This window comes from Athene noctua, chromosome 30 (assembly GCF_965140245.1).
Source record: "Athene noctua chromosome 30, bAthNoc1.hap1.1, whole genome shotgun sequence".
Taxonomy (NCBI): Eukaryota; Metazoa; Chordata; class Aves; order Strigiformes; family Strigidae; genus Athene; species Athene noctua.
Genome location: NC_134066.1, coordinates 3253469 through 3275180, shown reverse-complemented (window position 1 = coordinate 3275180; position 21712 = coordinate 3253469). Strand labels below are relative to the sequence as shown.

At 56.6% G+C, this 21712-nt stretch overlaps 2 protein-coding genes across 5 annotated transcripts in view; both read left to right on the top strand.

Moving 5' to 3' along the window:
* R3HDM2 (R3H domain containing 2) overlaps positions 1 to 15660 on the top strand; it is a 61149-nt gene extending 45489 nt beyond the window's left edge. For 2 of the 3 annotated variants that reach the window (XM_074929785.1, XM_074929784.1), the window contains exons 12-24: positions 2098 to 2330; positions 5223 to 5440; positions 8007 to 8096; positions 8704 to 8946; positions 9573 to 9699; positions 10127 to 10362; positions 10782 to 10936; positions 11250 to 11350; positions 12104 to 12273; positions 12455 to 12599; positions 12687 to 12787; positions 13286 to 13370; positions 14957 to 15660. In XM_074929785.1, coding sequence (XP_074785886.1) covers positions 2098 to 2330; positions 5223 to 5440; positions 8007 to 8096; positions 8704 to 8946; positions 9573 to 9699; positions 10127 to 10362; positions 10782 to 10936; positions 11250 to 11350; positions 12104 to 12273; positions 12455 to 12599; positions 12687 to 12787; positions 13286 to 13370; positions 14957 to 15297 — 2245 coding nt within the window. In that variant the 3' untranslated portion in view covers positions 15298 to 15660. The remainder of the gene's footprint in view (positions 1 to 2097; positions 2331 to 5222; positions 5441 to 8006; positions 8097 to 8703; positions 8947 to 9572; positions 9700 to 10126; positions 10363 to 10781; positions 10937 to 11249; positions 11351 to 12103; positions 12274 to 12454; positions 12600 to 12686; positions 12788 to 13285; positions 13371 to 14956) is intronic. The other variant, XM_074929786.1, reaches the window with a different exon arrangement.
* Positions 15661 to 15686: 26 nt separating this feature from the next.
* STAC3 (SH3 and cysteine rich domain 3) lies at positions 15687 to 21098 on the top strand. 2 transcript variants are annotated; one of them, XM_074929788.1, is made up of 12 exons: positions 15687 to 16170; positions 17630 to 17696; positions 18098 to 18356; positions 18503 to 18600; positions 18872 to 18947; positions 19021 to 19118; positions 19223 to 19289; positions 19585 to 19634; positions 19778 to 19881; positions 20399 to 20450; positions 20667 to 20804; positions 20967 to 21098. In XM_074929788.1, exons 2-12 carry the CDS (start codon positions 17631 to 17633, stop codon positions 21063 to 21065), a joined length of 1107 nt encoding a protein of 368 aa, XP_074785889.1. In that variant the 5' UTR covers positions 15687 to 16170; position 17630; the 3' UTR covers positions 21066 to 21098. The 2 variants fall into 2 exon arrangements, with proteins under 2 accessions (XP_074785889.1, XP_074785888.1); XM_074929787.1 differs by having other exon boundaries at positions 15690 to 16170; positions 19024 to 19118.
* The last annotated feature ends 614 nt before the right edge of the window (positions 21099 to 21712 follow it).

The window sequence follows — 21712 nt, the reverse complement described above, 5'->3', positions numbered from 1 at the left end:
AGCATCCAGAGAAGGTGGAATTGTCCCTAACCCCTGATTATAAAGGCTGGATTACTTCATGGTGTCAATGAAGTGTCTCAGGCTTCCATTTCAACCAGAGTGTGCTGCAGAGGGCACTGGGAACATGTTTGAGCAGCATTTTGTTATTAAGTAGTTTTCCTGTGGATGAAAGGGCTGGAAGGATGGACTTAGCCTGATGAGTCACCTTGCACTGGCCCCTGCTGCAGAAAGCTGCAGGAGGTGTGAGGATAAAGAACAGGATGAAAATGGAGAGACCCTCATGCCTGCTTCCTCTTGTTTGACAGCCAAAGCTCTAGAGATGAAGCATCTCTGTGTATGAAGAGGACAGGAGGATCTAAGCAAGTGTAGGAACAGCTTTGCCCCTCTCCTCAGTTCGTGATATGGCCCAGGCTGTCCTTGGAGGGACGCTGTCCTTGAAAACCAAGATTCCTCAGCACAGTTACAGGGACTGTGTCCTGGACTCTGTGTGTGGCAGTGGTGTTAAGGCAGGAGGTATAGTTTTCAGATCAGCCACGGGGCTGTAGTAAAACTCACACAGCAAGTGGCAAAAAACCCCATTGCTGCTGTGATTGCTGCTGTGATTTAGGAGCTCAGCTGCAGCCAGAGCTGCACTAGGAGCTTTTCTGACTGTTGTGCCTGATCCCAACAGAGCTTGGCTAACCTGCTGTCTTTGTTTTGTGGTTCCCATAGTGGGGAGAGGGAGAATACATGGGCCTCAGGACTATTTTGAGCTGTGGACAAATAGACAAGCTCTTAAGGAGATTGGGGTTCCCTCAGTGGTGGTGCTGGAGATGACGTCTGTGTGAACTCCAGAGACAGAGACTTACCGTTCTCAAGGCCCAGCATTCAGCGCAGTACAGCTGCCTTTCAGTCACCTGGAAGTGCTGTATGAATGCTGCTGAAGCACAGGTATGATTGCAGAGAGCTCTCTGCTGGTGGACACGTTTGGAAACAGGCTGATGGAGAGAAAGGCACGGCTGAAGCTGCTAGGGCAGTTCTCTCAGAAAGCAAGGGTGTAGCAGAACTGTTAACGCTGCTGGGATAGAAGTAATCAGCTTGAGAGGGCTCTGGGTTCTCAGGGAACCAGAGTTTGCAGCTGTGTCAGAGCAGAAGCCATGACATGCCCCTTCCCTGCACATGCACAAACATGAACATCCCCAGGAACAGCCTTCAGAGTTTAGGTTGTAGAGGCCCCAAGAGCTTGACAGTGGTGTTTGTTAGGCCAGCTGTAATTTAGGGTTTAAGGCTGTGCAGTCCAATTCCTTGACTTCTTTAGGGATACAACCATTGTACTGGTTTTCCAATAGACGTATTTTCTTTGGCTCTCTTGTGCTCCCAGCAGCTGAGGACATCACCTCAGAAGTTGCTTCCAAGCCGATATTTTCCCCTCCACAACTGTGTGTGGAGCAGCTGCCAGGCTCAGCCTGAAGTGTTATATGAGCTACTTCTTCCTCACCGCTCCTCCCCAGTGAGGGCCCAGAAACCCATTACTGTGCTTGTGATCCTTAGCTGGGCTGATAAACCAGGCTCATGGCTTGGGGTGTTTTGCTGATGCTCCATAAGGTCCTGCTGTGGCCAGACCTGGCCTGAGGCTAAGGGAGGGTGATCAGTGGGAGCACAGATCTGAGCGTAGCAATATCCCAGCATGTAGCTGCTCCAGCTGGCAGAAGGCCTTACCAGGGCTGGTGTGGAAAGTGGTCTTGCACGATCTTGATCAGCCTTGTCTCAAGGCCTCTGTTAAAAGCTCCCTGTTCTGGAACAAGGAGGGCTTTAGCAAGGGATCATGCTCTGACCCTGCTGGCGTCTCTTACAGGCTGGGATCTGGCATGGGAAAAGGGCCAAGAGCCAGCTCTCAACACACAGCAAGGAAGATCAGCAGTGTCTGGGTCTTCACAGTGCATGCCCAAGAAAGCTGTGACCCAGGGTGTTTGTTTGCTGTCAGATCCCTGTGCAGAGTGCCAACATGCTGTGTCACAGAGCCGGCTGCCAACTGGGCTCACCACCCCGGTGTGGCAGGTCCTGCTGCTGCTGCCCCTTTCCGCTGGAGGTGCGGTCTAACTCCTCTGGTCTCTGCAGGGGCAACCGGGACAGTTTGAACCGGGCCTCAGGCAGCCGCCAGAGCAGCACAGAGAGTGAGATAAAGTCGCTGGAGCCTCGGCCGTGGAGCAGCACCGACTCAGATGGCTCCATCCGCAGCCTGCGACCGCCTGTTACCAAAGCCAGCAGCTTCAGCGGCATCTCCATCCTGACGCGGGGGGACAGCATCGGGAGCAGCAAGGGCAGCGCTGCCAGCAGAACGTCCCGGGCAGGTACTGTACTGTTTCCCCTCCACACCTTCTGCCAGAGGGCACCCAGCAGACATAGCCTTCAGGCTGCGGAGTGGCGCCTCCTGGTGCTCTGCTCAGAGGCTGCTTGGAATGGGACGTGGCTGGTGTCACCTGAACGTGTTCATTGCCTGGGCAGGAATGTGCCAGGTGGTTCATCTGGTTTTTCAATACTCGCTATCAGATCTTCCTTCTCTTTAGCAGAGTTGTCTAGGACAAAGGACATTGTTTAATGCCATACCCTGGAACTCAAGCTACTAGTTTTCTGTTGTTTTCTCTCCCCTGCTGTGCTGCAAGTTCTGTTGCCATTCCTTTCTGCTCCCCAGAATCCCTCACAGCCCTAAGGAGACTTAGTCAGGGTGAACCATCTGGCACTTTTCCTTGCTTTCCAACAAAGGAGGTCCAGGAAGAGTGTCACCAATTAGTCTATCTCATCAGACACACAGTCTGTCTCATAAGACAAAGGCTGTGTTAATTTGTATCTGCCTACGATGTTCTCTCAAAATGATTCACTATACTCCTGAGAGCAAACATAACAGCAGGCAGCTAGGCCTGCAGCTCTTCCAGAGCTCGAATACACCTGAAGGTTTCAGGAGCACCAAAGGGAATTAGGATCACAAGTCTCTTGGCTTGCTTCAGGTCAGTTCTTCCTTCTCCATCTAGGTAGCACGAAGGTTAGCCCATGCATGGCAAATGTTACTGTGGGGTATCACTGGTGATCTGTTACTGACAGCAGCTTCCTGAGAGGATGTGTGCTGCACTTGGCAGGGCACCAGCCCTTCTATTAGTGGGGAGCAGAGTCCTTTATTTTCAACTGACTGCTTGTGAAAGGCATTTGTGGAAGAGGCAGCACAGGTCTTTGCTCTTATTTTAATGGTCCAGTGATAACTGAGGAGCCATGTGGTAGCTGGTTACAATTACTGTGAAATATCAATGAGCAAAATTCAGTGTTGTCTCACTGTCTAGCTTCCTCCATTCTTATTGGTAGGCAGCAGGTCCCCAAATACTTGAGAGCTGTCATTTTGCTGGGGAGGGCAGGCAGATTGGTGCTTGTGGGTGATTAGACTGCTCCACAAGAATCCTTTCAAATAAAAAGGGATGGATCTAAAAGGCAGCCAGGCTGCTGTTCTAGCATCCAGGCTGGCTTTGAAAACCACACATTCATCTTGCAGTTTGAAGGTGCCTGCATCATCTCTTGGGACCCTGTTTCCATTGTGCTCAGGGCTGCACTTATTCTGATTATTGCAACCACCTCCAGGACTGATTCATCAACTGATGGGAGCAGTTATTTGAAGATCTGTCCCAGCCGTGTGCAAAGCAGAGCAAGAGAGGATCTGCTTTGTTGCTCTTTCTGTATTTTTCCTCCAGGTCTCCCCTGGGAACAGAAGCCACTTGCTCTCCAGGCTTTACATAATGGGGAGTGATTAGAAATGTTGGGGTGGGGGGAGCAAAGGAATTTTCACTTGGAGGGGGGCGGGGGGGGGAATAAACCAACACCTTCCATATCCTCATGTAGGAGGAAGTGTTTAGGTCTCTGGGGCTCTTTTCCCATCTCAGCATTTAGGCCCTGGGCAACTCTCAGCAAAATATTTCCTTCTTTGCACCATGTGGCTGATGATACAGACCTCCTTAGCAGAATGCCTGAAGATTAGCTGTTGAAATACAGTAGATCAGAGGCAGAATTAGTTAAATAGCAGCTACTGAGCAGCAAGCAATAGTCTCACAGCCCTTTTATTTCTGGAAATAAGACTGAATACTGAGGAGGGCACTTCCCAGGTGGGTGCCCTGCAGCATGTATCACACTCCTTCCTAACAATTTTTCCTACCATGGGAAGAAATTGCTTTCAGCCTACCATCCCTTAGCCTTGCACTCAAAAGATGTGCATGTGCTGGGTCTGTGTGGCTATAAAATAGGATTGCCTCACTCCCATCTCTGTTCTGGACAAGCAATCTAGCAGATCATGACCATGCCTTAGTGTCCAGGTGGGGGCCGTGCCTAGCTGCAGAACTGTGACTGGGAACAGCTCTCCAGCTTCTTTCCAGGGACTGGTTTATGGTGCTGAGCTGACATGAGTATATCCAGCAGCTCCCTCTTTTAGGAATCTCTGCCTCATGCTGGGGTGGAGAGCCCTCCACCAGGCAGGTGCTGCTGTTAACAGCCAGATTCCTCTTCCCAGCAGAAGGTCCATGCCTTTTATAGAAGGCCCTGACATGTGCCTGGTGCTTTCCAGGCAAGACAGAGAGCGTGTCCCTCCAAAGAATCAGTTGCAACAGAGATGGTTTTCACTACCCTGTGCCAATCCTGCCAGCACCTGCACCAGACATATATTGTCCTGTGGGCAGAGGCCAGATAGATTCATCATATGGGCCTGGCACTGGCCTTTTCATTTCCTGCAGCTCTGAGTAATATTGACAGCAACTGCCTGAGAATTGTGGATGGAGTCTGCTGTGTAGGCTGTCCGCGTGGAGTGAGGGTGCTAGGTTGGGGTCAGGGAAGAGAACATGCTCTTGGGAATAACAGCTGTACAATCCATGGCTATAGTCTGCAACAGGAATTGCATCCTGGTCTTCCCTGTGTGGAGCAGGGCATGCGTGGGGCAGGGGGAGAAGAAGATGCTGTGACCAGCTGTGGAGGGTCAGTGTGTGTGTGTGTGGACATGGAGAGGAAAGAGGTACAATCACCTGGAGTCCTGGGGGTGTCAACACCTTGCTTTGCTGTGAAGCAAACTAGTGACTTAGCCTGCAGCTGCTCACCCTGTCCCCCGTGGAAGCTCCCACATGGACAGCAGAGAATGCAAGCTGGGTGCAGTACAGGAAGCAGTGACAGGATCCACCCCCTGCCTTCCCCGTCAATGAATCGATGCTTTTCTCTCCCAGGTACCAACCCTGCCATGCCTTTCTCTGTTCAAGGTTTGGTACTAGGTGCCCCTGAAGCATGCAGCCAGTCCCCTTCTTCACAGCCCAGCCGTGGCCTCCTCCCCTGCACAGCCCAGCAGCCTCAAGCGCAGCCACCCCAACAGCCCCCACCGCAGCCCCAAGGACTCCCGCCGGCGGCCCAGCAGCAGCCAGCCCTGAGTAACCACATGATATCCCAGGTGAGTTGCTGCTCAGCATCCAGGGCTCCATAAGCTCCTTGGGCACACAGGTGGGGGTGGAAGCAGAGCCAGCATACATCGAGGGTGCTCTGGCCTCACACTTGCCCAGTGGTTTTGGCTGTCCTCACACTTGCTGCCTGTTTGGGAGTGACAGTCCCTCTGTGCTATTGGCAGAGAGCAGGAGAAGGTCCAGGGCCTTGCTGTGCCTGAATACGATGCTGTGTGATGTCTCAGCTGGCCAGCCTCTTCTGTATCTGCTTGGGCCAGCAGCCCTCCTGGCGAGGGGTCTGTAGCCCTTGCTGAGCGTCAGAGTTATGTTCCGGAACAAGCTGCCCTCCTGGTGAGGGACTGTCACAGTGGTAGTTGGGTTTGAGCTTCCCAATACCGAAATCCCATGGCTGGTCACCAGATGTCCTGGGGAGACAGACCTGGAACTGTGCCGGGGTGTATTCTCCAGACTCTCCCCAAGTTAAACCCGAGTGATGTTCCACAGCCTGCAGGGCTATTTCTGAGGATGGAGCCCTCTGGAAAGCACTTGGGGCTGTCATTCCTACATACTTGATTCTGCTCTGGAGGCTGTAAAAAAACACAGCACAAGAGCTGCCCTTGTACCACTGCAGGGCTGGGGAAGAGGTGGGAGCCAGCTCTGGTGGGCACGTTTGGAGAGCAAAGCTGTCTCGTATTCAGCAGGTGCAGAGCTGGGTGGTGTGCGTGGGGAGGACCCTCAGTCCCTGCCCATCCTGCCTCATTCAGAGCAGCAGGTCAGAGCTGACCTCAGCCTGCCTATGAGTTTTATAGGGATCCTTTTTGGTGCATCATCTCATACTTACGATGTCTCCTACAGCAAAGAACTAGAAGTTACACTGGAGGTTTTCAAGATGCAATTGGACAGGGAGGGTGCTAGATAATCTTATCTAGGTTCCCTTTCCCATGAAAGGTTGGACCAGATGATCTTCCGAGGTCCCTTCCAACCTGGGCTGTTCTGTGATTCTGAGTGTTTTCAGTGGGCTGGGAAGGGAGGAGGAAACAAGCCTCCTCAAAGAGCTTTTGCCGCAGACAACGTGAACAGTTGCTGTCTGTATGAGGGTGGGGGGAACTTGTAGTTCCTGGGTCCTGGACTGGCTCCAGGGTTGTGGCTCTGTTTGCAGAGGATACTGAGACTCAAGAGAAACATCTCAGTTCTACAAATGAGGTGTCTCCCTGAGCTAGCCTGGGTCCAGCACTAAGACCAGCAGGAGTATGTCTGAAGCTGTAGCGTGGCATGGGACAGAGTACAGTGCCCAGAGTGGGAGGTTTGAACACACAGCAGACTTCTGGGCTTGTACAGGATTGCTCTGTCTTGTTGAGGTTTTATTTTGTATCTTGTACTGTTTGGCAGTTCTAATGGTTTAGATCACAGAATCACAGAATGGTTTGGGTTGGAATGGACCTTAAAGATTGTCCAGTCCCACCACCGTGCCACAGGCCAGGACACCTTCCACTAGCCCAGGTTGCCCAAAGCCCCGTCCAACCTGGCCTTGAACCCTTCTAGGGAGGGGGCAGCCACAGCTTCTCTGGGTAGCCTGTGCCAGGGCCTCACCACCCTCATATTAAAGAATTTCTTCCTTATGTCTAATCTAAATCTACCCTTTATCAGTTTAAAACCATCACCCCTCGTCCTATCCCTCCCCCCTGATGACGAGTCCCTCCCCCCTTTCCTGCAGCCCCTTTCAGCCCTGGGGGGCCGCTCTAAGGTCTCCCCGGAGCCTTCTCTTCTCCAGCTGAACCCCCCAACTCTCCCAGCCTGTCTTCACAGGGGGGTGCTCCAGCCCCCTGAGCATCTTTGTGGCCTCCTCTGGACTCTCTCCAGCAGATCTATGTCCTTGTTTGTCCAGGAAAACCTTTTTTCATGTGTTTGACTGTTGGTGAAAGGTCTGAAAATGCACTGTCCCTCATGTGCGTGCACCTTCTGACTAAAGGTCAAACCAAATAATGAAAAAAACAATCCAGTGCTGACCATTACAGGTTCAGTGCCCAAAGCACAGTATGTGGTGCTTGAGTTAGATGTTGTCTTAAACAGGCATCAGCAGGTCCTCCCAGTGACAAAGTGAGAGGGGCCCCTACAGAAGGTGAGGGTGAAGGAAGGACATTACCAGCAGGAAAGGCCAAGAAGCCCTGCAGAGAGAGCTGGGAGTCAGTGCCATGCACAAGTGGGCAGGGGAGGGGGAGAGACACAAAGGTTGTGCTGGGGGGAAGTGACTCTTCTGCTGCTGTTGGCCGTAGCTGGCCTTTGTGAACTCGTGTCACTGTTCGTGCCAGGCAAGAGCTGCTTTGCGGACATGGTCAGCCTCCCCAGCCTCCGCAAAGCAACTGGCCAGGCTGTGTGTCTTCACAGAGAGATGAATGCTCCCCCATTCTGGTCTCTGTGCTTTCCAGTCCTCTGCAATGCCCTGCTCTGTGTGTTTGCAGTTGGCTCAGTTGACTAACCTTGTTGTTCCTTCTTTCTCTCCTTCCTCCTACCCTTCCTCCCCCCACTCCTTTTCCCACCTGAATCTCTCTCCTCTGCTCCCTTCGCTGCTGGTCTTAGCCGGTCCCAGCGCTGCAGCCTGTTCAGTATTCTCCAAGCTCCTGCCCCCAAGTCCTCTTGCCAGTCTCTCCACCCCAGCAGTACAACTTGGTATAAACCCCATTTCCTCTTCTGCACTGTCTCTGTTGTACTCCTGTAGTGTGTTTGTATTGTATGAGCTTTTGCTGATCATGTATGTTGTGGACGCTGCACCCAGTGGGTTTGGGAATCATAGAGGCTCTGCGCTGCAGTGGGGCCAAGGCAGTGGGATGCCTGAGACTGGGGGACCCACCAGGGCCAGGCACTGCTGGAGTGGCTGATCTTGGGAAGAGCCTGGGGAGGAGCGAGAGCCAAGCCCAGAGCTCCACCAGATAGCGATGCTTGTGCCCAGCACTGGGGTCTGGGGGCCGTGGCTGCCCTGTGGTCTCAGTCAGCCCCCATGTTGTCTCCACCAGGTCTTTTGGGAACAATGAGCCCCGTAGGAAACCCCTGCCTTTGTGGGGCCCCACACATCACCTGTGTCCACTGAGTATTTGGGCCCCCCCAGCAGCTCGCATGACCCTACCCCCTGTCCTGCAGAATGCTTTTGGTCTGTGGCTCATTTCTGGGGACCCTTCTTGGGCGAGCTCCTCCACAAAGTAGGGAGAAGGGGTCTGCAATCCACTCATCAGAGCTATGTCCTACATGCTGTCTGCCTCCATCCTCCCCACTTACACAGGCCGACGAACTCAGCAACCCCTTTGGGCAGATCAGCCTCAGCCGACAGGGCTCTACGGAAGCACCGGATCCTTCCTCGGCGATGTTCCAGTCATCCCTCATCTCCCAGCATCCTCAGCAGACAGGATTCATCATGGCAACCCCTGGGCAGCCTATCCCCACCTCCAACTACTCCGCCTCAGGGCACACGGCCCCCCCACAGCAGGTGCTGCAGCCCCAGGGCTACATTCAGCCTCCCCAGCAAGTAAGGACATGCGCGAGCCTGGAGGGGTTGTGCCCCTCGGCCCAGAGCTGTCAGGCGAGGGGCTGCTGGGGAGCACTCCAGAGAACAGTTCCTTGACAGTGGGTCCTCTCTTTTTCTGCTGCTCATTTGTGACAGACCAAAATACAGGGGTCCGGGCTCTGGGTTGGCACACAGCCTTGCTAAGTGCAGGATCATCTCTGCCCCCTTGGCCCTCTGAGCTCACAAGGCCCTTATCTCAGGACCCCTCTGACCATTCCTGGCTCATAGTGTTGGGAAAGAGACAGTGACCAGCTTCAGGGCTGATGGCTCTAAGCTCTCTTTGGGGTCCTGGAGGGCATTATGACCTCTGGGATTGTTCCCTTGAGCTGTGATGAGAGTTGTGCCTACTGTGTTCTTGCACTACTGTGCTGGGAAAGGCTTGGATGTGGAGGCTGGGAGGAGTGGGAAGGGCTGCGGTTCCCTGAGGAGCTATTTCATCTGGCCAGAGCCAAAGAAAACCAACCAGGTGTTGGTTTCCTTCAGCAGAAGCCGGGCCAGGTGAGATAGAAAACTGGTCCTGGGGGACCAGCTTTCTTGGTCCCACTCTCTCTTGTGTTCTCATCACTGTGTTTTCTTGTTTCTGATAGATTCAGGTTTCTTACTACCCTCCTGGGCAGTACCCGAACTCCAGCCAGCAATACCGATCTCTCAGTCACACAGTGGCCTACAGTTCCCAGCGCACTCAGCAGCTCCCCCAGCAGTCTCAGCAGCCTGGTAAGGGGGTGTAGAAGTGGGGAGGGGGCATCTTTCCCTTTCCTGCTGCTCTTGTTGGCTCTTAAAGATCTTCCATTCACTGTCTGGGGCCAGGCTGCTCTTCCCTGTCTCCCACTCTTTGCTGGACTTGCTGACTGTAGAGTGCCTCTTGACTGTGCAAAGGAAAGTTGAAACTTGGCCTGGCTGCAAAAGCTGTTTTAGTCTTTTCCCTCCTGCACAGCATGTAGCATGCACTGAGGTGCTGCAAGGTGGATTTAAAGCCAGGAGCTTCCTTCAAGTCTTTTTACATCTGCCATAAGGGAAGGCCTTTTCCAACTCTTTAGAAAGAGATGGGGGCAAAGCAGGATCTGAGCCTTCATATGCCAAGTCTTAGGCTGTCTCCTGTGGCCAGCTGGGAAGCTGCTCCATTTAAACACTGTTTCGACAGGTTTACAGCCAATGATGTCCAACCAGCAGCAAACATACCAAGGTGTAATGGGAGTGCAGCAGGCACAGCCCCCCGGGCTCCTCAACAGCCAGAGGAACAGCATGGGGGGCCAGATGCAGAGTATGATGGGAGTGCAGCAGGCACAGCCCCCTGGCCTTCTCGGCAGCCAAAGGAGCAGTATGGGGAGCCAGATGCAAGGCCTGATGGTCCAGTACACTCCACTGCCTTCGTACCAGGTAGGCATCGGTTGCTCTCTGATGAGGGGCTGCAGGGGAGGGGGCCTCAGCCGTGCAGGCCTTGCAGGAAGTTCCCCATTCCTGTGCCTGAGTGATGGAGCCAAAGGTGGAAACTTACTCGCCTTGAGAAGATGGTGCATGCTTGACAGCTTGGGGAGGGCTTGTCCACATTTGAATCTGTGTGGGACATGCCTTGAGAAGGAGAACTGAGTGCGGCTGGTCCCTCTGCCGTTCTGCTCACAGAAGAGCTGGGAGGATCTGCCCTTGCCTGCACAAGATTGCTCTGGGCTGCCGCAGACAATCATCTGGCATTTTTACCTTGTATGGATCTTGCTGGTGTCTCTTTGGGGCCAGTTCTCCCTGCTACTGGTCTGTGTTACCTGGCATTCCACAGGACTCCTTCTTTCCTCCCTGTTCAGGTTCCTGTGGCCAATGAGTCCCAGAGTGTGGTCCAGCAGCCCTTCCAGCAGCCAGTGCTTGTACCAGCCAGCCAGTCTGTTCAGGGGGGACTGCAGGCTGGAGGGGTGCCCATCTACTACAGCGTCATCCCCACTGCCCAGCAGAATGGCACCAGGTAAAGCTGCTGTCTCTCGGGCCTCCCGTGGGGAGGAGGGGTCCTACTGTCCTGCTGCAAGGACACAGCGTCCTGCTGCTGCAGCTAGAGGAGATGGCAGGGCACCACAGATGCTGCCCATCTTTTGAGCTTGCCCAGTCCTAGCTCCCACAGTCAGCGCTTCCTTGGACACAGCTGTCCTGCAGCACACGGCACTTCCCGTGCCCCTCCAGAGGCAGCTCAAATACTGAGGAAGCTGGTGGTTGCCCGCACGGGTGGGAAGGCTATTTCTCCCCATCCCCAACACCTCACCAGAGCACTCTCTGCTTCACAGCCCTTCGGTGGGGTTCCTTCATCCGCCTGGCTCTGAACAGTATCAGATGCCACAGTCCCCGTCACCCTGCAGCCCGCCACAGATGCAGCAGCAGTATTCAGGTATGAGGGGCCAGCAGTCAAGGTTGGAACTGATTCTGCACAGTTTGGATCAGGTTTTATAGGGCCTGCAGTGAACAGAGCTGCCAATTAAGAGCCAAGTCAGGCAGCTTCTGTGCAGTGGGTTTGTTAGTCTTATCCATCCCATGGCCCGCTGGGCGTTATCAGGACGTGGCACAGCGGCTTTGCTCCGGGCTGCATCTCCTTGCCACGGTGGGCAGGGTGGGAGCGGGTGGCAGGAGCCGCTGTGGGCTGCGGCCTCCCTCTGCTGGCAACGCGGCTTAGTGTCACCAGGGCAGCTCATGGGACAAGAGGAGCATCAGGATTCCTGCATCCTGTCCCAGCTGCAGGGAAATGAGCTGGGGCCTGGTGAATCGGTGCGAGAGCTGGAACCAGGATACTTGAGCTCTGCGCCCAGCTGTGTGATTAGATCCTCTGCCTGAAGTTTTGCTGTGATGCTCAGAGGAGTCACCCAAGTTGCCTTCAACGTGTCCCCTCTGCTTGCGTTTCTCCTAGATTAAAAGTCATCACTCTGATGTCAGCTGTGATATCAGAGAGGGATCCCGACCAGGTCTTGGTGGGGCCTTTTTTCCACCTACCTGGGCAGGCAGGAGTGGCGGAGGAGAGAGCACAGAGCGGGTGTTGCAGGGCAGAGTGCAGAGTTGCACAGACAGGCAGGCTGCCTCTTGTCCCACAGCAAGTAGCAGCAGAAGTGCACAGAACCTGGGCAATATTGCTGCTGTCGTCTCTCCCCAGGGGTGTCTCCATCAGGCCCTGGTGTGGTTGTGATGCAGCTGAATGTACCCAATGGCCCCCAGGCCCCCCAGAATCCCCCTGTGGTGCAGTGGAGCCACTGTAAGTACTACAGCCTGGACCAGCGGGGGCAGAAGCCAGGAGACCTGTACAACCCAGACACCAGTGCTCAGGTATTGGGAGGGCTGGGAAGAAGGCAGCTCATCTTTTGGGAGCAGCCTGGCGGGAGAGAGAACCCCAGCATCCGTGCTGTCTGGATGGTCTGGGAGATGGGGTGGTGTCATCCCTTGGTGGTGAGGCAGGTATGGGACTGGTCACAAGTGCTGGGGCTGTCTAATGCTCTCCCTCCCCCAGGCCAGCACCCAGCTGAACAGTCCCATCACGTCCCCCACCCAATCCCCGACACCGTCTCCTGTCACCAACCTCAACAGTGTCTGCACAGGGCTGAGCCCCCTCCCTGTCCTCACACAGTTTCCCCGGCCCATGGGCCCAGCACAAGGTAAGGGGAAGGAGTGGGGACCGCACAGGGCTAGGTCTTCCCTGTGGTTTCTTCAGACCCCTAAAACATTTTTTTCCTTTTTTGCAGGTGATGGGCGCTACTCGTTGCTGGGCCAGCCACTGCAGTATAACCTGTCTATCTGTCCCCCACCGCTGCTCCACAACCAGCCCAACTACAGTGCACACCAGGTAAAACTCGGCTAAACTCCCACCCACCCTTTCACTGTCCTGGGAGCAGAGCAAGACCACCCCCTCCCAACCCCCTGGACAACCCTCCTCTGGGCAGTTAGGAAGTGAGTCTCACACCGAGCCCTGTGCTTGGACACCCCTTGATGAGGTGGCAGACTGCCTGCCCCATGCTCTTGCCATCCATCCAGCTGAGCTGCCATTGTAAATGGATTTCCCTAGAGCCTGGCACAAATATCATCCTGCTCCCAGCTTTGTCCAGAAGCTGTGTCAGCCCCAAGTCCTTTGAGTGTCTGGAACCGTGGCTGTGCCTTGATCTCATCTAACTTACCCAAGCGTGATGTCACCTCAAAGGTGCCAGGGGGTGCAAGGTTCAGCCAGGTGTCTTCATTCCCTTTCACAACCATGGCCTAGTCCAGTCTGGTCTTGCTCCCTGCTCCAGGGATGCTCTGTGGGCACAGCATCTCCTCCGGTGACACACTACTGTTTTTATTCTTTAAGGGGCAGACTGGAATGAAACACGGAAACCGGAGCAAGAGACAGGCCCTCAAGTCAGCATCCACTGACCTTGGGACAAGTGATGTAGGCAAGTGACTCCCTGTGTCCTTTGACTGGTCCCCACTGGCATGGGCATAGCTGGCAGTGGCCAAGGCTTCAAACGCCACCTCTGCCCACACCAGTAGTACCTCACAGAACCCACTGCTGGAGGTGGTTGTGGAAAGCAGTTGCTGCCTGCCACTGACTCCCCTACGCACACAGACGCGCACCCCCCGCAGCCCACATGAGGCCTGGCTAGGGCTCAGAGATGCAGCAGAGCCAGTCCCAGGCAGCTGTGCCCGTCAGGATGGGGAGGACAGGTTGCTCACAAACCCAGTAAACGCTGCCTGCACTGAGCAAAGCTTTTGAGGAAGAGCAGGGAGAAACTGGAGAGTCGGTGATGAGCACCAGGACCCCTGGGCCCTATTCCTGCTCCTGTGAGGGTTGAAATGATGGAGCGGGTGGAACGGGCAGAACTCCTAGGATTTTATTCCTTTTTGTCAGCAGAAAGTGAGTGTCCAGATGCCTGAGGTCTTGTTCCCACCATTGCCTCCCCAAGCGACCCTTCCCTCTCGTGTTTCCGTTTCCCAGTGGGGCTAGGAGCCACAGAGCCTGTGTCTTCGTAGAGGGCTTTGAGATCTTCCAGGGGTAGCTGTGAGGGCTGAAATCCCCAGTGGATCATTTCTCTCCAAAGGGGAAGGGACTCCCTATTCCTCACCCTGGGACGTCTCCACTTGGTCATCGGCAGGGAAGGAGAGGCACATGCAATTACAAGACTTGCTAGTTGGTCCTGAGCCAGACAGCCTGGAAGGAAGGCAGGCTTCACTGACTCTCTGGAGTCTTCAGACTTGTCCCCCTTGTCACCTCCATGTCACCGCCACCAACAGCAGCTGGTTGCAGGGGGCCCTTTAAGAGCTGCGTGCTGGAGAGCTGCCCCCCTCCCTGCAGCTGGCATGTTCATTACATGCCACGTTAATATTAGCAAAGAATCCTTTCAGCCAGCCCCTCCACTAAGCCCAAAAGCCAGGGCTGGAGCCAGGAGCAGCAGAAGTGTTTGGGTACCACAGAGCAGAGGCGAAGAGGTGACACTGGGCTGGGCACAAAAGGGGATCCTCCCCTCAGGTGAAGCACACAAGGCAGCATCACATTCAGGTGCCGCACATGTCAACGTCTTTCTCCTTTCCAGGGACAGAGGGCAGGAGAACTGGGTTAGCTCCCAGTCCTGGTACCCGAGGATCAGGATAGGAAGATGGGCAGAGCACCTGGGAAAGCCCTAACTGAAAAGCCAAGCCCAGCCAAAGGAAGCAGGGAGGACTTGGTGTTGCTGGAGCAAATGGGAAATGCCGGTGTCCTCTTGGCACAGGCCACGTGGGGACCAGGATATGGGCATCAGAAAGGGCCAGGGTGTGGCACTCTAGGGAGCAGAATGGTAGGGGCAGTTTTGAAGGGGAAGAAGTGACTGGCTTAAAAAAATACATTCCTAATGTGGGGGAAGTTTAGCAAAGCGCTGCTTTCATGAGCAGAGGTGACTGCTCCGACCCCAGAGCTGCTGAGGAGCCCACACGTCAGCTCTCATTGGGCTGTTGCCACTCAGGAACCTGCTGCTGCTGACAAGTGCTGTCTTTTCCACTGCAGTGCTGGGCCGGGTGCTGGAGGTGACGGACCTGCCCGAGGGCATCACGCGGACAGAGGCTGACAAGCTCTTCACCCAGCTTGCCATGGCTGGTGCCAAAATCCAGTGGCTGAAAGAGACTCAGGGGCGCCGCGGAGATGGAGGCGGTGGGGACAACGGGACTCCAGAGAACGGCAGGCACAGTGACCTCGCTGCCTTATATACCATCGTGGCCGTGTTCCCCAGCCCACTGGCTGCCCAGAATGCCTCCCTCCGCCTCAACAACTCCCTCAGCCGCTTCAAGCTGCGTGTGGCCAAAAAGAACTATGACTTGCGGGTGCTGGAGCGTGCCAGCTCACAGTAGGGCTCACGCATGGGCACAGAGCACACTGGACTGCGGGCACTTCCCTCTGCCTTCTCTTTTCCTTTCTGCCCTCCCTTCCTCTCGCCTTCCTTCCTGGATATATTTATATGGACATAATTAAGAGACAAGAAATTGATTTTTTTTATTATTATTATTATTATTATTTTTGGAGTGATGCCCGTGCCCGCCCACCTTACCCTGTGTATATTGTTTTGTTAAGCACTGTGTTGAACCGCACATACAGGTGTTGACTGGTATGTTCACTGCACATTTTATTTAATCTGATTATTATTTGGGGGGTAATTTTGGTTTTATTTTATTTGGGGGGTTGTTTTTAAATATAAAAAGAAAACTTGTCCATCACTTTAACGCTGCTTTCCCATTCTCTGCCAGTACCAGTGCTAGGGGCTGTCTCTGCTGCCTCTTCACAGTGAGATGACAGCCAAGGAGCAGAAGGGGCACTCACAGGAGGATGCGTTCCTGCCCGGGTCCTGTCCCACACTTGGCACATACAAGGGCTGTGAGCCCGTGGCTTGCCAAGCCTGGGAGCTGAGACTGAGAGAGGAGCACTGAGCACTTTGACCTCGTGCTGGTCCCCCCGTCAGATACTCATAACCTCTTTTTCCAGCTGCTGGCCCCGTGCAAGAATGGGGGCGTGGGGTGTTCCCAGCTGTATCCACTGCCAGGAAGCAGCATACTCCTGGTGAGAGGGGAGCAGCCCTTGAGCTGACAGGTGCAGGTATCCCTGTGTCCTCCTGCCCTGCGGGTGCCAGAGTTGGGCTGGCACCACCCTCACCGTGGCATTGCATACAGCAGCTGGAGCCTCTTGGCAGCATCTGGATGTTACTTCCAAGAGCAGGTGCAAGCGGAGAGGTGAGAGCTGCGTGGAAGGGGTGGGCTCCAACCCCAGGCTTGGTGCAAACTGCTACCCCACTGCCACCCGCAGCCTGGCAGGGACATAGGTGCAGGGACTGGCACTGGGGTGCCTGTCCAGCTCCAGGGATTGGCACCCACTGCAGGGCAGCATGACAGCAGCGGGGTCCCCAGCTCTCTCCTCCGTGGCAGCTCTGTCTCAGTGGAGAGTGGACCAGCAGGATTTTCTGCCAAAGGGTATGGGACAGCCAGGAGAGCTGCCCCATGAGAGACCCCACTGCTGCCACCCTTTTCCCCTCCCAGCTGCAGGGGCCTCAACCGCAAGAGCAAATGAGACATCAAGGCTGGAGCTCTTGGTGTGCCCTGCTCTGCTGCTGCCCCATGCCAGGGGGTGGGTGGGCCTCTGGCACGCCCAGCAACCCACTAACGCAAATAGCCAGTGGCTCCTCTCCGCCCCGCTCCCCTCCTGGTTCACGCACGGGCTCCAATTTCTCGGCGTCAGCCGCCGCCAGCACTCAGCTGTCGGTTCCCCTCTGGCCTGTCACTCCCGCTCTCTACGGGACTGGGGCGGCTGCCCCCCTCCCTGCGCGCCCGGCACAGAGGGCTGGGGGCTCTGCAGGCAACGGGGTCCCAGCATCGGCCACTCTTTGTGGGGTTTTTCATCGCAGGACGAGAGCTCCAAACACAGTGTAAGTGTGTTTCCGTGTGCGGCTCCCCCTCATTGTGGCCACTGACCCCTGCAGGCCCCTGCTCCACGCATGGGGCTGCAAGACCCTGGGGCTCTTTGCCTCTGTAGCACCCCTTTCTCCAGGACTCCCCAGTCCCCATCACTGTCTCCCTGATGGTCACCCTGGCTGGTTTCCACGGGAGCATGGGGGGGCCTTCTGTTAGGCATCACGAAAATAGTGATGTGTGGCTGGAAGGACTGTGGGGATGGTTGACAGTGAGAGGTGGAATCGGACATGTTTTGGGGGATGCAGGAGCAGATCCTGCCCCCGTGGCAGCACGGGGCTTCTGTGGAGATGCAAGCAGGGCTGTGCAGTGATGTCAGACAGCATCATAGGCATGCTTGTCCTAGGGGGCCACGAGTGGCACCGTTAGCAGTGTAATTGTGGGATGAAGATGTCTAGACAGAGATGGACATGTGCAGGTAGCCCAGGGTCTGGCCCAGAGTGCTTGGCACCATGCCCACCAAGGAAGCAGCAGTGCTGTGCATGCTGGACTGGGAGCCTGCTGCTCTCCAGTCCATGCAGCAGGGCCCAGCAGTACCCCAGGGCCCTGAGACTGGCCCTTGCTGGCACAGGACCCGCAGGCAGGGGGGCAGGAGGTGCTGCTGCTGGGGTACTGGGAGGCACTGGCTTGGGAGATGCTTCCCATCCAGCAAGATCTGGTGGTTCCTGCCCCCACCTGCAGTACAAACAGCCCCAGCCAATGTGGTGTCTCTCTTTTCCCCTTATAGCATGACAGAGAAGGAAGTGCCAGAGCCACCAGCTTCACCTGCTTCAGGTGGGAAACCCAAGAGCCAGGTAAGTGGGTGCCCATCAGGCATCTTGGGTGGGTGGGGGAAGCCACCTTCTTAGCATCGTCTCTGCCCCAGCCCCAGGAGTCTTTGTGGGGCCAGGGATGCCTGGTGGGGTCCTGATCTAGCAGGGCAGGGGGTGGCCATTTCCCAGCCTGAATCTTTCCCAGAGTGCCCACATCCACATGGTGATCAGGAGCCAGTTTGTCCTTTTGTGGGGACCTCACGGGGCCAGGAGAAATGTCCCTGTCCTCACAGCTTTTCTGTCCCAGGATGCCTGGGGTCTCTTCCCCCTTGGGGAAGAAGGAGTCTCTAGATCAGAGCAAAGAGGCGGGGAGCTAGGCACCAGCTTGCCTGCCTCACCCCACATGCCTGCAGTGTGCAATGCATCCTCTCCTGCCCCAGCAGCTACGGAAGCTGAAGCAACTTTTCCAGCGAAAGCCCAAGGAGGAGAGAGTGCCAGAGCCGCAGCCCAACGGGGAGCTGGTCAGCCCCTCGGGGGGACCCATCTACTACATCTATGAGGAGGAGGAAGAGGAGGAAGAGGAGGAGGAACCTGAGCCCCCTCCAGAGCCCCAGAAACTCGTCAATGACAAACCCCACAAGTTCAAAGATCATTACTTCAAAAAGCCCAAGTTTTGTGACGTTTGTGCGCGCATGATTGTCCGTGAGTCCTGAGGGGGCTGGGGCTGGGGGCCGTGGTCAGGGGGAGGGCTGGGGGCCAAGACTGGTGAGGGCTCCCACCCAGGCGTCCCTACAGCTGCAGTGTCACATTGCCTCTCCTTTCCACCCCTCTGCCCCTGTCCCTGCTAGTCAACAACAAATTTGGCCTGAGGTGCAAGAACTGCAAAACCAACATCCACCACCACTGCCAGTCCTATGTGGAGATGCAGCGCTGCTTCGGCAAAATCGTGAGTGTTCCCACCAGCCCTGGGCATGCGGCAGCCCCTCACAGGGAAGACCAAAGCGCTGTGGCAGGGAACGGCCGGCTCGGTCCCTGCGGGCATGCCCCAGGCGCCAGGGCCCACCTCTGCTCCCGATGCCAAGGGCTGGGTCCAGCATCACGCTTTGCTGGGTGCTGACCCTCTGGGTGCCCAGCATCCCCCCGCTCCCCCACCCAGCTCTCACGGGAGGGCCTACGGGTCTGGGTGCTGGGTGATGCTCTGACCTTTTTCCTTCCAGCCCCCAGGGTTTCGCCGGGCATACAGCTCCCCCCTCTACAGTGACCAGCAATATGCCTGCACCAAGGAGCTGCTCTGTAAGTACCGTCCCCACTGCCCCATCTCCTCGTGTCCCGTAGCTGAACTACTCTCACTGTCCCTGTGCCCCAGCAGCAGCCAACAGGAGCGACCCTGTGTTCGAGACCCTGCGGACAGGCGTCATCATGGCCAACAAGGAGCGCAAGAAAGGGCAGGATGACAAGAAAAACGTGAGTGTGGGCTCAGCCTGTGTCTCCAAATGCCCAAGGGGTCCTGGCACCACAGCCTGCACCCCATTGCCACCCCCACCCCCTGATAGCTCTTTGTCTTGCAGCCTTTGGCTGCTATGATGGATGAGGAGCCGGAGGCCACAAAGCCAGAAGGAGGCAAAACTGAGGGTGGTGAGTGCTGCAACTGCAGCAGGCTCGCTGCACGGGGAGGGGTGGCAAGGAACTGGGGGGGGGACAAGGAACTGGGGGGGCCAAGCTCCAGCCACAGGGCAGGGAAGGAGACTGTATTTGGGAGGCCCACTGGGGTGGGTTTTACCCTGCAGCAAGAGGGTCTTTAGGTCTCCACCCTGGGGTACTCTCTGCTTCCCCTTGTTGACCTGGGCACAGTAAATCCTTGAGAGGAGGCTGGTTCCCAGGTCAGGAGGCAGGACCAGGAGAGATGTAACCATACTCCTCCCATTTCTAGGCACCTCTGAAGGGGACAAGAAGACCGAGAAAAGCCCAACAGATGACAAGGTAGCCGTCATACTCACATACACCCCAAAGGCCCCTGGGCTTGGAGCAGCGTGGACAGAGGCTGTAGGGATCTCCCTGCTGGGCTCCGCAGGGCTGTCCTCAGCCTCTCTGGGGCCCCAAACCCCTCTTTCCTCCTCCCCCAGAACAAGAAGCCACAGCCAGGGATTCGTGGTGGCTATCTGCAGTCCCATTACTTCGTGGCACTTTATCGCTTCAAAGCCCTAGAGAAAGATGACCTGGATTTCCCGTAAGTTCCCAGCCACACAGTGGGCCCAGGGGTGTGATGAGGGGAAGGACATGGGGTGTCCAGTGGGGAGGGAGAGAAGTCTTCACCTCAACAATGAGGCTCTACGGCCCAGAGGGGTCTGTGAATGAATGAGTGAGGGCAGAAATTAGAGCTGTGCTGGCTGTGGTTTGGGTTTTGTGGCTTTTCTGCCAGCCCCAATGGGCCACACATCAAGCAGGGGCCCTGGCTCCTGCTGGGCCAGCTCTCCCAGCTCCCAGGTTTTGGGCACAAGCCTTATCTCCAAGGCTGCTGGTTTGTCTTGATGTGGTTTCACTGATTTCCTGCACCCCAGACTTGAGGCTGAGCTGCTCACGCACAGGATCTGTCTGTTCCTGTGCGTGTTCCTTGACCTCACCTGACACAGGGCACTGGGAGCTGGTGCTGTGGGAAGAGCAATTTTCGCTGCCAACCTCAGAGTCTCCCATGGCAGGGGGTCCCTGCCCCCTCCTCACGCTTGACCCCTTCCTTCCCTTCACAGGCCAGGGGAGAAGATCACAGTGGTCGATGACTCCAATGAGGAGTGGTGGCGGGTAAGGCTGGTGTGCAGAGGGGAGAGATGTGGAGCTTAAAGCTAAGGGTGAGGTCAGCTGGGAGTGGAACTGCACTCTAAGGGTGGACAAAGCCCCTTAAACCTGCTGTGCCCTCATGCCAACCCACAGCCTGCAGGCTGGTTGTCACAGGGGAATTGGGGGTCATACAGATTGGCTCCAACACCCCCCTCGCACCCATCCGCCGACCTTTTTCAGGGGAAGATTGGTGAAAAAATTGGCTACTTCCCTCCAAACTTCATCATCCGGGTGCGGGCAGGCGAGCGGGTGCACAAGGTGACGCGCTCCTTTGTGGGCAACCGGGAGATCGGGCAGATCACGCTCAAGAAGGATCAGGTGAGGTGGGACTCGGGTGGTCACAGCCCGCGGCCACGCTGCCCCCCAGGCCCTGGGACAAAACCCGCTCTGCCCAGCCCACACCCCTCTCCCTGGGGGTTGCCGCCTTCCCCCTGCCTGGTGGGGCCCCGGCAGCCTCACCCGCACCCCTGTCACCCCTAGATCGTGGTGCAGAAGGGCGAGGAGGTGAATGGGTACGTGAAGGTCTACACCGGCCGCAAAGTGGGGCTCTTCCCCGTGGACTTCCTGCAGGAGATCTGAACCAGGCGGTGTCCTGGGGACCCCGGTGGGGAGGCAGAGGGGGCCTGGCTGCGGGGAGCTGCTGGAGCCGGGCAGGGGTGGGGACGGGGGTGCCAAGCACTCCCATCCCTGATGCCCGCAGCAGTGGGGTCTCCGGTGGGGGCCCTCTCTGCCAGGACCGGAGCAGGCCGGGGTGTGGGAGGTGCCTCTCGGGCTGTTTCCCCTGCGGGGTTTTTGGTGCCTTCAGAGATAGAGGGTGCGAGGAGGGGCACCCCCATACTCGCTCTGGAGGCCGCCCAGCCCCCCCTGCCTGCAGTGCTGGGTGCTGGGTGCCCCGGGGGTGTCGGGGCTGTCCTGTCCCGCCGCTCAGGGCTGTGTGATCCTGTGGTTTGGCAATACACGTCTGCTCCCCCCCCCCTCCCGAGCTCTCCCTGGTTTGGATTTCCTTGGGGGGGGGGGGGGGGGGGGCCGGTACAGCCCCCACCCCAGCGCGGCACCAGGATCCCGCGCGGGGTCCCCGCACCCCAAGGCTGCTCCCAGCGGCCGGGTTTCGGCGGGGCGCGGGCGGCACGAGGGGAAGGGGCCGGGAGCCCCCCCCGGCCCGCACCCCCGCCGCAAGGGCCCGGCCGCTGGCGCGGGGCCCGGCGGAGCCCGAATAGGGGCCGCGG

Bases quoted from the DNA above. Each gene is read 5' to 3' on its own strand.
- STAC3 (XM_074929788.1), top strand. From the start codon at position 17,631: ATGACAGAGAAGGAAGTGCCAGAGCCACCAGCTTCACCTGCTTCAGGT. The intron at 18,601-18,871 runs GTGAGTGTTCCC...TTTTCCTTCCAG, and splicing joins AGCGCTGCTTCGGCAAAATC to CCCCCAGGGTTTCGCCGGGC. The intron at 19,290-19,584 runs GTGAGTGCTGCA...TCCCATTTCTAG, and splicing joins AGGAGGCAAAACTGAGGGTG to GCACCTCTGAAGGGGACAAG.